This window comes from Peromyscus maniculatus, chromosome 10 (assembly GCF_049852395.1).
Source record: "Peromyscus maniculatus bairdii isolate BWxNUB_F1_BW_parent chromosome 10, HU_Pman_BW_mat_3.1, whole genome shotgun sequence".
Classification (NCBI taxonomy): domain Eukaryota; kingdom Metazoa; phylum Chordata; class Mammalia; order Rodentia; family Cricetidae; genus Peromyscus; species Peromyscus maniculatus.
In genome coordinates this window covers 61,112,739-61,128,889 of record NC_134861.1, presented here as the reverse complement: position 1 = coordinate 61,128,889, position 16,151 = coordinate 61,112,739, and the positions used below count along the sequence as shown (strand labels likewise).

Sequence of the window (16,151 nt, the reverse complement as noted above, 5' to 3'; positions counted from 1 at the left end):
CCCACTTCCCAACCCTAAGTGGGCAACATGTGGCAGGAAGGTGATTGTGACCTCAGGGGATGCAAGGAAAGTATTCTTGAGAGATGCTTGGACCATGGTTTCAGGGGTGTGTGTGGAATGGGGCGTTTACCAGTGTTTGTTTTCGGTACTTATAAAGGGTAGTTCAGGAAACTCAGAAGATTTGGGAAGGACAGCATGCTTTGAGGAACACAGTGTAAGCACAGGACCGTGGGCTGTGTGTACTGTGGAAGGTGAACACAATTTTGCAGTCCAATTTTTGTTCAGGGCATATATGTGTGTGTTTTCTGAGTATGCTGACTCCCATCTGTAATTGTAATTAACACTCAAGAGGCTGTAGCAGAGTGTTGAGTTCAAAGCCATCCTAGGCAAGACTAAAAGCATCAAAACATGTACATTGTACATGGCCTTTAAACTTTCAGCATATTCTAATTTCACAAAAATGACACGTCCATATTTCTTATATATATTGTTTTGTATCCTAGACTATGTTAGCATTTTCTGTGTGAAGGTTGGTACAGATATATATTATAAATTTTAGGCATTTTTATTTAATTTATTTTATTTTTGTTTGTTTATTTTTGGAGACAGGATTTCTCCAAGGAAACCTGTAAAGCCCTGGCCATCCTGGACTAGGCTCACCTTGAATTCAGAGATTTTCCTGCCTCTGCCTCCTGAGTGCTGTTATCAAAGGTGGTGTGTGCCACCACCTCCCAGCCACATTTAAAATCTTAAGATTTTTTTTTTTTTTTTCTGTTAAAACTTTTAACAAGAATGAGTCTTATACTCTAGGGCAGTGAGAATACTTCCTTACTATCACCAAGAGTAATTTTCTAATGCTGTTGGTCTTTGTAAAAAGATCAAGGATCTTGCAAGTTGGGGCTGGAGAGATGGCTCAGCAGTTAATAGCATTAACTGCTCTTCCAGAGGCTTTGGAATCAATTCCTAGCACCCACATGGCAGCTCACAACTGTCTGTAAACTCCAGTTCCAGAGGATCGACACCTTCACACAAGACACACATGCAGGCAATACACCAATGCACATAAGGTTTTTTTGTTGTTGTTTTTTTTGTTTTTGTTTTTGTTTTTGTTTTTTTAAAGTGGAGTGTTGTAAGTTAATAGAATGTTAGGATTGTGAACCCAGGGAATTAATGAAGTGTCCACATAAGCAAGCTGAGTGCTTCAGCTTTATATAGTGTTCGAGCCCAGTGCAGTCACCTTCATACGGTGTGTCTGTGGTGGTTCAGATAGTGCTGCAGGGACACACAGTCGCTCAAATGCAGCTTGCTTATGATACGTTTTGTTTTGTTTTGTTTTTAAGTATAAAATCAGACCAGTTTTTAAATCCCCATTTCATCCTTTTATATTGGTAACCTAAAGACATTTGACTCCTCTTTAAAAAAAAAAAAAAAAAAAAAAGGTGTCATGGGAGTTCTTTATGTATAAATAGGGGTGATTTTGTGTGTGTTGCATTTTCTGTTTCAGTGCTTTGATTGTCCAGAACCCTGCAGTCATCTAGGTATGACTGCCAGCGTTAACAAATGTAGATACTTTCACTCTTGTGTAATCTGTTACGCTAGCCTCATACAACATCTGATAAGGGTAAAGAAGTCCGGGTAAACAAACAATCAAGGTATAGTCTCTTGTAGCCCAGTGTCAGCTCAAACCAGCTGTATAGTGAGGAGACCTTGAACCTCCATCTCTCAGGTGTTACTATCATACCTGGTTTGTGTATGGCCAGAGATGAAACTCATAGCTACATAGAATGTTATCAGATTAATTCTTCCTTTTCAGTGGAGTAAAGCAGGTACTCTTACCTGTGAATCGTTTTGGGAACTTGGCAAAAAACAAGCTCTATCCCCATATTTGTCAGTTCCCCAAGTGATGCTCGTGTTTAGTATGACTTGGGGTTCACTCTTCGTTGGAAAACTCACATGTCCCACTCTTACTATTTATGCATTAATGAGCATGCTGTGACAAGAGGAAAGAGCAAAAATGATTTTACAGGACACCACATAGTTGCTTAGCTGGTTATCACACATAATAGTCTCCTAACAAACAAACAGTGCTAAGGATATGCAGGATGTTGATTTGTTCATCTCCAGTGTGGATTGAATACATCACAGTATTGAGAACCTCTATTGTCTTTATGCACCTCGAGAAACTGCCAGAAATTCTCGAAGTAAGCTGTGCTTTGTTTGAAATGTTTTGTGACTTGGTTTTCCTGTTGAGCCTGACACGATGGCTCAGACCTGTAACTGAACACTCAGCCCTCAGGAAGTAGAGGTAGGAGGATGAGAAGTTCCAATCTATCTAAGTTGTATAGTGAGTTGGACACAAGCTTAGGTTGCGGGAGAACCTGTCTCCAAAAAAAAAAAAAAATCCACTTGAATTGATACCATTAATAAAATGATATTTTACTATTTTGTTTTTATTTTATGCAGACAACAAAACTTTAATAAAGACTTACTAATCCATTAAGCAAAAAGCCATCTTCATTTATTCTCTTTAATGTGTGTTACTCAGGTGCCTATGGTTTATGCTTGAAGTCTTAATGACAAAGAATGAAAACAACAGCCATGCCTTTATGAAGAAGATGGCAGAGAACATCAAGCTGACCAGAGATGCTCAGTCTCCAGATGAATCCAAGACGAACGAGGTGAGACAAATGTTAGGCAGGGGATGTCAAAGGAAAATACACCAACCGATATATTTTTCTTGACAGTTACAGAATAGTTTAAATTACAGTGTCTGAAAATATATTTATGGTCACTTAAACTTTTTCAGATAATTTTTAATGTATATGAGTAGTTTGCATGTATGAACGTGTACCAAGTGTGTGCTTGGTGCCCATGGATATCGGTCCTGGACCTGGAGTCATGGATGGTTGTGAGTTACCATGTTGGTTGTTGGTAATCACATCCAGGTCTACAGGAGCAACAAGTGCTGTTGACTCCTCCTGAGCCTTCTCTCTAGCCCTGATTTTGAGTTTCTTTTTAATGCCTTTACTTACAAAATTTGTTTTTCTGGAAACCTTCCCCCCCCTTTTTTTTTAAATTTATTTTTCTATTATCAGCTTGATACAGTATAAATTCTTATCCTAATAGTGAAATGTTTCATTGAGGCTTGTCCAGTAATTGAGTAAAACCAAAACTTATTATAAGCTGCAGTCATCCTAGGGTCCCCCCTGCTATATAGCTTCCCTGGTTCTGTGGGTTGCAGTCTGAATGTTCTTTGCTGTATATCTAGAATCCACTTATGAGTGAGTACATACCATGTTTGAAATGTTCTTTAAAAAGAAAAAAGTGATAACACAAGCCGGGCGGTGATGTCCTGCGCCTTTAATCCCAGCACTTGGGAGGCAGAGGCAGGCGGATCTCTGTGAGTTCGAGGCCAGGCTGGTCTACAAAGTGAGTTCTAGGAAAGGCTCCAAAGCTACACAGAGAAACCCTGTCTTGGGGGGAAAAAACGATAACACTTAGAAAGATACAAACTGATAAAACATACAGCAGTCTTGTGTTAGAAACTTCTTTCTAATGAGAGAAAGTGGATATACTTTTGGTTTGCCTTTACTGGGAGTCTGAAGAATGCTGAGCAGAAACAGGAACTGTTTAAGGAGTAAGTGGCCACAAGTCTCTTCAACTTGAATTTCTATTATCTGATGGAATTGGTACTTGTGATTATTATGCAATCATGGAAGTTATGTAATTGTCCTTTTTTTTTCTCTCTAGAAACTTTATACAGTTTGTGATGTGGCTCTGTGTGTTATTAATAGTAAAAGTGCTATGTGCAATGCAGACTCACCAAAGGACCCAGTCCTCCCCATGAAATTCTTTACCCAACCTGAAAAGGTAATTTTCCTCACTTCACTTTTCTCTCACACTAAAGGTGATTTAAATTTCAGTCAACACCCATGACAAATATTGATAGTTTTAAGGACAGATTAAAAGAAAAAAGAGTCTCTAAATGTATTGAGAAATAGAAAATTGTTATTCTTCTCTAGGTAAGTGAGTCCAAGTCAAGCTTTCTGTTACTGCACAGATGTTCATTCTGGGTATAGAAAAAAACTTTGGGGCTTTATCCTTTTTTGTTGAAACAACTAGTTGTGTGTTTCTTTTATTGTGTGTTTCTTTTATTGTGTGTATTTGTGTTTGGACTTTATACTCAGGACCTTGTACACGCTAGGCAAGAAGCGCTATAGTGAGCTTCAGTCCCAGGTACAGAGAGCATGTGGGCAGAGTGGACGGTGGTCAGGCAGGGTGTGCACTGTTGGAAGGGCAGCACTGGGGAGGCTGAGGCTGGAACATCATGCATGCATGCATGCATTGATGAATGAGCGGACGGACGGACGGACGGACAGAATGGATAGATGGATGAGATAAAATGTTAGAATACTTGCCACACACCTTTAATCTCAGCAAAGCAGCAGGACAGTCAGGGCTATCACACAGAGAAACCCTGTCTTGAAAAAAATAAAGACCGGTGTTGGGGATTTAGCTCAGTGGTAGAGCACTTGCCTAGTAAACGCAAGGCTCTGGGTTCGGTCCTCAGCTCTGAGGGAAAAAAAAAGAACAAGTGAAACAAAGGGTTAGGATATTTGTAGTTATATAAGTACAAATACATCTTTATATGAAATAAAATGTTAATGACTGAACAACTTGAGGCAGTATTCTCCTTCCGTCATGTGGGGTTTGGGGATCAGACTTACAGTATAGGCCTCTAACAAGCAGCCCCACCCACTGAGACATACTGCCTGCCCAGTCTTCTCTCCCCCAGTCAGGGTTTCTTTGTATAGCCAAGGCTGTCCTGAAACTCACTTTGTAGACTAGGTTAGCCTCAAACTCAGATCCCATTAACCTCTGCCTCCTAAGTGCTGGGATTAAAAGTGTGTGCCACCATGTCAGGCATCTTTCTTTTTTTTTTTCTGACATATTGCTTTTAATCTGGTACTGTCAAACATTAGGCTTGTGCAAGTCTGTTGAGGTAGCAATATTTCTTAAGCAGAATAAGTAAATTTTGAACAATTATTTTAGCTACCTGAAAGCTTTTTTGCAAAAGACATTGCATGCCTGAGTTGGGCATTGTGGCTGACCTTGTAGTCCTGGCTAGCACTAAGGGGCTGGAGCTGACTTTACATAACAACACCGTGGGTGTGTCGGGGAACAAAACAAAGAAAGAGATAGTTTTAAATTATACAGTGCTGCATAAGGCCATTTTCATGTATGAATACAATGTACTTTGAAATGTGTTTTTAAATGAAATTAGTAAGACATTCCTCTGCACCCCTACTGGCCACCTCTGCTTTTCCCCTGGGTTAGTTCTTGCTGTATTGGCGAAGCTGATCTTGAACTTCTGAGGCCAAGTGACCATCTTGCTTCTGTCTTCTTAGTGCTGGGGTTGCTGCTATCGCTACAGATATTTGTTGTTTCACTAACACTCTTGTACTTTATTTTTAACTTCCAGAATATTTAAGAGGGAGAGTCATCAAATGATAAAACATAAACTTTGAGTTCGTCATAGTGGTAAAACACCTTTAATCCTAGCATTCGGAGTCAGGTTGGACCTCTTGTGAGTCCAAGGCCAGCCTAGTCTACATACTGAGTTTCCAGGTCCACCATGGTTCCTTCCTCCTCAGTCCTTCACTCCCTACCCCCAAAATATAGCTTAGATAATAGATAGGGATAATTCATGAAAACATCAGTGTTCAGAGTTGATTTAACTTATTTATTGACTCATTGGTATCAATACTGTTAGAGAATGTTATGTTTACCTAATTGTATTGTGGTGAGTTTGTCTTTGTGATTGGAACATAGGTCTTACCGTTCCAAAAATTACATACCTGTTTTTTGACACAGGGTCATTATAGTTCAGTCTGGCCTTAAACTTGAGATCCTCTTGCCTCAACCTCTCAGTACTGGGAATATAAGCATACATCACTGTATCCAGCTCATGATATTGTTAAGATAACAGATACTTGTTTTCATAATAATAATTGAAATGGAGTATGGAATTCCTTTTTTATAAATGCATGGGATAAGCCTGGCAGGATGGCGGGAGGTTCATGAACCCAACAGCTGGTCTATCTGAGACTGTTTCAAAACTAAAATTAAGGTGCCTGTTATGATACTGCACACAGGGGACCCCCTAGTGGACCATGGAGTCCCACACCCAAGGGAAAATATGCTGGGCAGATGTAGCAGCAGCATGTCATTCACAACCCAGGTCTGCATCCCCTCAGAAATGAGATTTTTTTGTTTGTTTGTTTGGTTGGTTTTTTAATTTTAATTAATTTTTTAATTATACTCATATTCATTAATTACACTCAGGATATTAATTACATTTTTGTTATTTATTGATTACATTCACAATATTCTGTCAGTAATTATATTCATGATATTCATTAATTACATTAATTTATTACATTCATGATATGTCCTGATATTACTGTCCATTTGTGGGGTGTTTACATCACACAAAACAGATTCTGTACTTAGGAAATCATTGCTCTATATTCCTTTCTTCTCTGTCTTGAGATAGCGTCTAATCTTTCTGTCTATGAATTTATATATTCTATATATCTCATGTAATACAGTTCTATAGGATTTGTCCACTTTTTTTGAATGTAAAAACATTTTAATGTACAACTGCAGGAGAAATAATGCACAGATGTAGCAGCAGCATGTCATTCACAACCCAGGCCTGCATCCCCTCAGGAATGAGTTTATCTCCCATTGTAATGGGAGATAGAAAGAGAAGAGAGGGAAGTCGGAAGTGGGCATACTTCATGGCGGGGTAGAGAGGGAGAGGCATAAGGAAGAGAGGAAGGGAAGAGGTTTCCCTTAACATAAGGCTTTTATGTCAGGACCCAGGGCCGTGGCCAAGGGGTGGGATTTCAAGAGGCAGATCAAATATTAACAGTGCCAGCAAGGACATGTTGTCTACTTTTATCTACTATAGTAGAGGAGAGTGATAATACTTGGAACAATATAAAAAACTAGGAATATAGTTTATTTAAAATGATGTAAATCTGTATTTACAGCATTTTAGTAAATAAAGTAAATCTTCTGGGCGGGGGTGGGGGAGTGGGGGGTGTGGCGCACGCCTTTAATCCCAGTACTCAGGAGCCAGAGGCAGGTGGATCTCTGGGAGTTGAGGCCCATCCTGGGCTATAGAGTGAGATCCACGACAGGCTCCCGAACTACACAGAGAAGCCCTGTCTCAGAAAACCAAAAATAGGTAGGTAGGTTAGAAGCCCTGTCTCAGAAAACCAAAAGTAGGTAGGTAGGTAGGTAGGTAGGTAGGTAGGTAGGTAGGTAGGTAGGTAGATAGATAGATAGATAGATAGATAGATAGATAGATAGATAGATAGATAGATAGATAGATAGATAGATAGATAGATAGATAGATGATAGGTCAGTCGATCTTGCTGGATGTGGTGGTGCATGCACTGTGGAGGCAGAGGCAGGAGGATCTCAGTGACTTTGAGGCCAAGCTGATCTCCATAGTGAGTTCTAGGACAGCAGGGCTACTTAAAGAGACCCTGTCTCAAACAAAAGTGAAATCTTGAAAGGTGGAGGATATTGCTCTGGAAAAGTTCTTGCCAAGTGTGTGCACTTTTCTGGGGTCACTCAGCAGTAGCACACACCACAAGAGGGGAATGTAACTCCTGTATTTATCCAGGTCAGCCTGAAAATACTGTTGGGTAGTATAATCAAAAGTGTTCCATTGGGTTGTTTGTTTTTGTTCTTTTTTCAAAATAGGACTTCTGTAATGACAAAAGCTATATTTCAGAAGAGACAAGAGTGCTTCTGTTAACAGGAAAGGTACTACACACATGTCGGGGGGGTTGTTTACTATGTTTACTATGTGTATTGTGTCTGGTCTATGCCTCCAGATTATTAGGGATGCATTATGAGTTTGTGTAGCACCTGTGTTCTCAGATATTTTTCTTCAATTAACGACTGTTCAGAATCATTTCTACATATTCTTAGCAGTGGTGAAAAGCTCAAGTTCATTTAAAGTTCTTAGTGCAGAATTTCATAACTTAAAAAAACAGTAAGTATGATAAGAAAGATAAATTGAAACACTGATATGGTAGATAGATTGTATTTCATAAAAGTAAGGTGATGTAAGATTATACATTCAATAGTCCACTTCTAAGATAAATGCATCATTATGTGTTTTAGAGGCATGCATTTTGTTTTAATTAAGAAATAAGAGATAGCAAATACTGCCTCATTATTAAGTGAAGGTAATTCACATGCTTTTGCTTATTTTAAGAGAACCAAATATTTTCCAACACTATCATTTATAATAATAACGTTTCAAGAGAACAACAACCCTTGGCTTTACATTAAAACGTATGTTTAGGCTGTTTATAAATTTTTACTAATTCCTTTCCCTAAGGTGTGAAATAACGTGTGTTTTTGTTTTGTTCCCCCCCCCCTTTTTTTTTTTAAAGCCAAAGCCTACTGGAGTCCTAGGAACAGTAAACAAGCCTTTATCAGCAACGGGAAGGAAGCCTTATGTTAGAAGCGCTGGCCCAGAGACTGGAAGCAATATTAACACCAGTTCAGAGCTGAGTCCTTCGGCCGGAAGTCGTTCAAGGCAATTGATTTTCTCTGAATGCATTTTATCCTCTTACCTCCTGCTTGGCTTATATTTTAACTTACTTCCAAGGCATTGGGTCATAGTATAAGTTTCTGTAGAAGTGGTATAAAAGAATATTCATGTGTTTTAGGATTTTTGTTTGTTTGTTTTTCAAGACAAGGTTTTGTTGTGTAGCCTGTCCTGGAACTTGCCTGCCTCGGCCTCGGCCTCCTGAGTGCTAGGTTTAAAGTTGTGCAGCACCACCACTACCCGGGTGTGTTTTAGGATTTTTTTGATGTTGAGCCTCAACAATTTACTGTATCTTTTCTGAGATAGAATCTCACCATGTAACTCTGTCTAGCCTGGAACTTGATGTGTAGATGAGGCTGGACTCAGAGTCACCTGCCTCTGCGTCTTTCCTGGTGCTGGGATTAAAGTTGTGTGCCATTGCACCTGGCTTACAAATAGTGCTTTTTAAGACAATGCCTTGTTATACACTCCAAGCTGTGTGCTACAAACTTGTAGCAGTCATCTTGCCTCAGCCTCCGGGTAGTATAATCAAAAACTTCAATACTAAGGTTTTTAAAGATTTTATTCTTATCTGTGAAATTTAAGAATAAAATTGTGTTGAAATCACATCACAGCACATTCAAAAATAAAAGTTCTAGAACAGCTATGGTTTAAACCAGCAGGGACTAAACACCTCCTAGGCAAATGGATACATAGTAATATGATCAGTCAGTAGATAAAATTGATTATTTTAGTTCTGCTTTGAAATAATGCTTAGAACAATTTCTAACAAAATCTTTGTGGTTGGTTCGTTCTAGGCAGTGATTTAGGTCTTACACTGTTAATGTTAAGTAGAAATGGGGTAATAAAGTAAATGAAATACCTTTGTCTGTTTTTCTACTAGGGAGCAGAGCTCAGAGGCATCAGAAACTGGAGGTAGTGAAAATGAGGAGAATCCTGTGAGAATAATTTCTGTCACACCTGTAAAGAATATTGATACTGTAAAGAATAAGGTGAGTGGTTCTTCATTTGTTTGCAGTGCTGAGGACTGCGGATTACATAAGGTAGGGCAGGGGAGATGGCTTAGCAATGAAGTTCTAACTGATCTTTCGGAGGACCCAAGCTTAGTCTCCCACATGGCAACTCGCAGCTGTTGGTAAGTCCAGTTCCAGGGGATCTGACACCTTCTGGTCTCCATAGGCACCTGCACACATGTGATAAACAGATATACATGTGAGCAAAACAATCATATGCATAAAATAAAATTTGCAGAGTATGTAAACAAACAAAACGTAAAACAAGTAAAATTGCCGGGCGGTGGTGGCGCACGCCTTTAATCCCAGCACTCGGGAGGCAGAGCCAGGCGGATCTCTGTGAGTTCGAGGCCAACCTGGGCTACCAAGTGAGTCCCAGGAAAGGCCCAAAGCTACACAGAGAAACCCTGTCTCGAAAAACCAAAAAAAAAAAAAAAAAAAAAAAAAAAACAAGTAAAATTTTCCTGTAGAGATTTCTACTACAGTTTCAAGGTTACGGTAAGAAAGTTTCAGACAGCAAGTGCCTGCAGTACCCCAGTTGACATACATGTTTATTCCAGTGTCAGACCAGCTGCACTGTTGGTCTCCTAAATGATTATTCGTAGTAACACCCTTTTCCCACACTGCTACTCTGAACACTTGAAAGGAACACATTTGAGAGTTGGGGGTGGGTGCAGAATCTGATGGTCAGAGACATTCACTGTCCAAAGGCCACTACTCCACTTTGTTTCTGTTACACTTTTCCAAGGTAGATTTTCATGACTTAGCATTTTTAAATGTGCATGAATTGTTGCTTTGGTTCATTGTTTTTAATTATTTATGTTTTGTGTTCGTGTTGGAGCATGTCAGAGGACAGTGTCCACCCTGTTGAGGCAAGGCCTTTTCGTCCCTGATGCTCAGCGCACTCCAGGCTGACTGGCTCTCTACCTCTAGCTTGTCCTCCTTTCTCCGCTTCCCAGTTCAGGTTACAAATGTTTGCCATTAAATGTGGCTTTTCCTGCTAGCTTCTGGGGACTGAACTCACTTTTATGTGCTGAGGCATTTCCCTAGTCTTGCTGTGTAGACCAGGTAGGCTTCTAACCTGTGATCCTCCTGAATTACAGACACGTTCTACCATGACATTTAAACTGCAGCACCCAATCTACTTTTTTTTTTAAAGTATGTGTTACTGACTTGTATATGCAAAGCTTGCTGTTCCCATGGAAGCCAGAAGTAGATGGATCCCCCGAGGCTGAAGTTAGAATTGGTTGTGAGCTGTCTTGTGGGTGCTAGGAGTGAATTTGTGTCCTCTGCAAGAGTAGTAATCCTCACCTCCCAGTTTTCTTTCTTTCTGTTTTTAAATACTTATCTTGTTTTATATGTATGACTGTTCTGCTACATGTATGTCAGTGTACCACGTGTATGTGTGCCAAGTGCCCACAGAGGTCAGCAGAGCGTATTGGAACCCCTAGGAAATAGAGTTTCAAATGGTTATAAGCTACCATGTCGGTTCTGGAAACTGAACCCAGGTCATCTGCAAGAGCAACAGGTGCTCATAAGCTTTAAGCCAAATCTTTATGTCCCTCCCATTTCTTATCATTGTTTTAACAGGAAGGAAGGCAATGATAATAGGAAAGCTTGATAATAGGAAAGCTTGATAATAGCATAAGTCAGATTTGATTTTAACCCTCACTCTGCCACTCACTGGCTTGAGGGTTGACTTAATGTAACCTTCCATTCACTTGTAGAATTTCATGAGTTTCTCATCTCAGTAGGAATGGCTAGAAACAGAGCATCTTAATAGACAACAAGGAGCACCTCACTGCCAAAATTCTTGGAATGCAGAAACCAGTAGATCTGCTTATTATGGGTTCTGTACACAATTAAGTAGGCTAGGCGCAAAGAACCGTATAAGGTGCATTACTGCTGTCGACACTGAGTCACACGTGTTCACGGCAGGCAGTCAGATGCAATGTGTTCCTGGGGCCGCTACCTAGAATGAAGTAAACTTTTTAAGGCCTCACACTCCCTCTCTGTCTGTCCGTGTGTGTGTCTGTGTCTATGTTGTGCTAGAGAGCAAATGTAGGCCTTGGTGCCTGCTAAGCGTGGTTTTATGTCTGAGCTACAACCCTAGGCAAGTTGGACATGTCAATTCTTATTTCTGAAAGGTCAACACTTTGCTCTGAGTGATTTGAAATAGCAGACTGAACCCCATTCCTTCTACTTTTTACACTTGGAAAGAATGTTCCTAAGGGTGGGTACCTTGATGTGACACAGTTGTTCTGTCAAAGAATTACGACAGATTCAGTCGGTTCTCTAAGTCGATAATATAATTTTTTTTTTTTTTGCTCTGGTCTGATCTTTCTCTAATTCAGGCACTATAAAGATATAAGGGAATATTTCTTGCTAACCAGTTTCTCAGGAAAATTGTGCATGCATGTTATTGTTATTGTTTGTTTTGATGCAGGGTTTTTAGAGACAAGGTCTTAATCAGTAGCCCCAGCTGCCCTGGTACTCACTATTTCAACTCTTGATTACTGGCCATCCTCCTGCCTCCACTTCCCAAGTGCTAGGATTATAGGTATGTGCCAGTACGCTCAACGTGGATATGCATATTTACAAATCAGTATATTTGCTCTGAGGCAAATTGTAACATAAAAGATGAAAACTGGATGTATTCAAAGAACCAAGATTGCTTGGATTCAAGTGAGGGACATTGTCAATACTGCCTCCCTCCACATTTGGCTTTTTACTTGCTTTCCTTATATATGCATATGTACATAATTTTCCTGAGTGGGACCTTATGGGTAGTTTGCTTTGTAGCCCAGGCTGACTTCAAAATTGAAATCTTCCTGCCTCAGCCTCCCTAGTGTTGGGATTATTACATACAAGCTCTACCATATTGGTTGATTTCAGGCTTAGCTTAGTGATAGAGGATTTGCCCATATAGAAGGCCCTGAGTCAGTCTCCAGTTAGTATAGATGTGTGGTCGACACATCTTGTTTGCCCCAGAAATCTGTTTCTTCAAGATGACTTAAGCCTATTGTCACGCCAATCGCTAAATGGTCAGATATTGGGGTAAATGCTGAAAGATCAGAGAGACAAAGGAACAAGCCACTGCCATGTCTCACCTCACCAAATCCATGAATCCTCTGTTTGAAAGTCTCTGGATTCTCAGCCAAAAAAGCTCTCTAGCTAAAAGGGGTCCAACTGAGAAGGCTTCAGCCCAAACGCCTCTGACTGAAAGAGCATCATCCGAAAAAGACTCTAGTTCCTGTTCCTCACACTGTATACACCCGTCTCCGCCCAGCCATTTCACTTCCTTCCTAGTGCTGGGACTAAAGGCCTGTGTGCTTCCCAAATACTGGTAGCAGAGGCATGAGATCTCAAGTACTGGGATTAAAGGTGTGTGCCACCACTCCCTGGCTTGTGGCCTTGAACTCAGAGATATCCAGACGGATCTCTGCCTCCCAAGTGCTAGGATTAAAGGTGGCCTCTATGTTTACTCTAGTGGCTTGTTCTGTTCTCTGATCTTCAGGAGAATTTTATTAGGGTACACAATACATCACCACAGCCTATCCCTCTTGTGATGTGTTGTTAAAGTTCGTGGGGACTGCTTAGGGCGAGCACTTTTGTGGGTTACCCATCCTCTCAAGGGAGACTTAAAGTAAAGCACTGGGTGTGACACTGAGTTCTGGATTGTGCTCTGTAACAGGAAGGCTTGTGATATCCCCCTGTTGTTTCCCCTCACTCTAGAAATACTGTTCTGGGGCAACGGAAAATTTTTGCTTTTTGTCTCAGTATGTAACCCAGGCTTCTCTGGTGTCTGCTCTGGGGCTGCTGCTGGCCTCAAACTTGTGGCCGTTCCCTGCCCCAACCTCCCATATTCTGGGATTTCTGTGAGTGCCAAGCCTGACTTCTCTTTTCTTTTGATGGGCTAGAACTGTAACACTTAAATTCTTGACTTGTTCCTACATGTTGTCTGTGTGAAGGTCAGTTTCATTCTGCCTGTCCTTGCTTCTCCCAAAGCCCATTACACCTATTTTGATGAAATGGGGTTTTATTACTTGTGACATTTTATATGAGGTAATGGTAAATTGATTTTTTAAATAGGAAAAAGGGAGTTAACGGTTGAATTCACATTTAAAAAAAATCTGCAAAGGAAGCTAGAAGCTAAGAAAAAAACAAAAAAAGTTTATTTAGAGGCAACATAATAAAGCCATGTTGAAAGTGATACATCTAGTGAATGTCTTTAGTTTAAAAAAAAAAAAAAAAAAAGGAACCAACAAGAATGATGAGAAACCAAGTAGATTTTCTTTTCTTTTTCTTATTAAAAAAAAAAATGTGTAGCTTTGGTGCCTGTCCTATATCTTGCTATATAGACCAGGCTGGCCTTGAACTCACAGAGATCCGCCTGCCTCTGCCTCCCGAGTGCTGGGATTAAAGCCGTGCGCTGCTGCCACCACCGCCTGGCATAATAACAAGTTTAAAGGACTTTCAGAAGCTAGAAAGATGAGTCAGTGGTAGAGAGCCTTTGATGAATAACCATACTTGAGCTTGGATCCCAGTACCGATATAACGATCCAGGTGTGCTTTCATATGCACCTGTAACCCTAGGAGGGTCTGGGAGAGACCTGGCCTAAGGTTGAAAATTGAAGAAGAGAACACACAGTGCACTCCACACACATGAATGAATTGGACCCACATACACGCCAAATTAAAAAATCAGTTTATTTTTTTTAAATTCATCATCTTTTCTAGTATACTCAGGTATTTAAGGAATTTATGCTGACAATATTGTTTTTGTGCTCTTTTAGGAAATTAATTCTGATCAGCCTACCCCAGGCAACATCAGCAGTGACCGAGGAAAGAAAAGAATTGTAACAGCAGCTGGTACTGAGAATATCCAACAGAAACCAGATGAGAAAGTCGATGAGTCCGGACCTCCTGCCCCTTCCAAACCTAGGAGAGGACGTCGCCCCAAATCGGATTCTCAGGGCAATGCAACCAAAAATGATGATCTAAATAAAGCTCCCAGCAAGGGAAGGAAGAGAGCTGCAGGCAGCCAGGAGAGCCCTGGGGGTCTGGAAGCAGGTAATGCCAAAGCACCCAAGCTACAAGATGGAGCCAAAAAGGCAGCACCAGCAGAGAGACAAATTGACCTACAAAGGTAATGTAGCACACTCATCCCACCTTGTCAGGACAGGGAAAGTGTTGATGATAGCAAAGACTTGAGAGCGGGCTAGATTCTTGCTCAGCAGGACATACTTCCCCATGTTGGCACTCCATAGGGAATGGAAAACATTTCCATGATGTGTATTGGTACAGTAAATGTATAAGAATTGACTGAGAGTGATGGTACCCACCTGTCGTCCCAGCCTTGGAGGCAGAAGGAACTAATGAGTTAACACCAACATGGATGATGAAGCAAGACCTTATCTCCAAAGAGGAGAGAGAACAAGAAGAAATAAACTTTTTTAAATTACTACTTTGAAGAGAATAACATTATGAACACACCACAAAAATGGATGAACAATGAGGGAATTATGCTAAATTAATTACACCAGTCTGTAAAGGACCTGATTCAAGGCTTTTTGTATTTTTATTTTGCTTGTTTGAAACCTTGAGAAGCCTCGGGACTCAGGCAGTCCTCCTGCCTTAGTCTACCTCTTGAGTGCTGGGGTTGCAGGTGGGAACCACTGGTCCTGCAGCTGGTGATTAGCAGCCTCTGTGAGGTTTCTGCAGTAGGGATCTTGAAGACTGAGGAGACAGACCTTCAGAACGTTTATGAAACAGTTGAGGAACTGAGGAACAGCCAGGAACATCCTAAAAATCGGTGGTGAAGGTTATACTATGGTGTGACTATACAAAACTCCACTAACTGAGTCCTGAGAATACTTTGCTACATAAAAATCTAAGTTGACTGTTTATTCTCCGAAATGCTAGGGAATAGAATCATTTTAGATTTTGAATTTTATAGCATTTGCATGTATATAATATCTAAGAGATAGAAACCAATTCTAACACAAAATTCATAGTTTTTCTTACTTTGCATGGGGGTGGGGGTGGGGTTGGTTTTTCGAGACAGAGTCACTGTTTAGCTTTGGCTGTTCTGGATCTCTCTCTATAGACCAGGCTGGCTTGAACTCACAGAGATCCGCCTGTCTCTGCCTCCCGAATGCTGGGATTAAAGGTGTGCGCCATCACCAACCACCAGGTGCTTATTTGTTATTTGTTATTTGTTTTGAGGCATCCTCACTGTAGACCAGGCTGGCCTGGAGATGACCTTGTGACCATTGCTTAACTCTTGTCAGTCTTCCTACTCTGGCCTCTCAAGTGCTGAAATTGTAGACATGAGCCACTGTCCCTTACTTCTTACATGTTTATACACAAATCCTGAAATTGGAGCTGAGGACATATCTCAGTTAATGAAGTGTTTGCATGTCACAGGTGACATCCTAGCTTTGTTTCCAGCACCATCTAAACCTAGGTATGATGGCATAGAAGTTCAAGGTCACCCT

General features: G+C 40.6%; 1 protein-coding gene across 2 annotated transcripts in view; it reads left to right on the top strand.

Moving 5' to 3' along the window:
• The window catches only part of Pds5a (PDS5 cohesin associated factor A), a 122,200-nt gene that overhangs the window by 97,881 nt on the left and 8,168 nt on the right, over positions 1 to 16,151 (top strand). For both annotated transcript variants that reach the window (XM_076546345.1, XM_076546346.1), the window contains exons 27-32: positions 2,546 to 2,678; positions 3,751 to 3,870; positions 7,780 to 7,842; positions 8,481 to 8,626; positions 9,522 to 9,630; positions 14,448 to 14,800. In XM_076546345.1, coding sequence (XP_076402460.1) covers positions 2,546 to 2,678; positions 3,751 to 3,870; positions 7,780 to 7,842; positions 8,481 to 8,626; positions 9,522 to 9,630; positions 14,448 to 14,800 — 924 coding nt within the window. The remainder of the gene's footprint in view (positions 1 to 2,545; positions 2,679 to 3,750; positions 3,871 to 7,779; positions 7,843 to 8,480; positions 8,627 to 9,521; positions 9,631 to 14,447; positions 14,801 to 16,151) is intronic.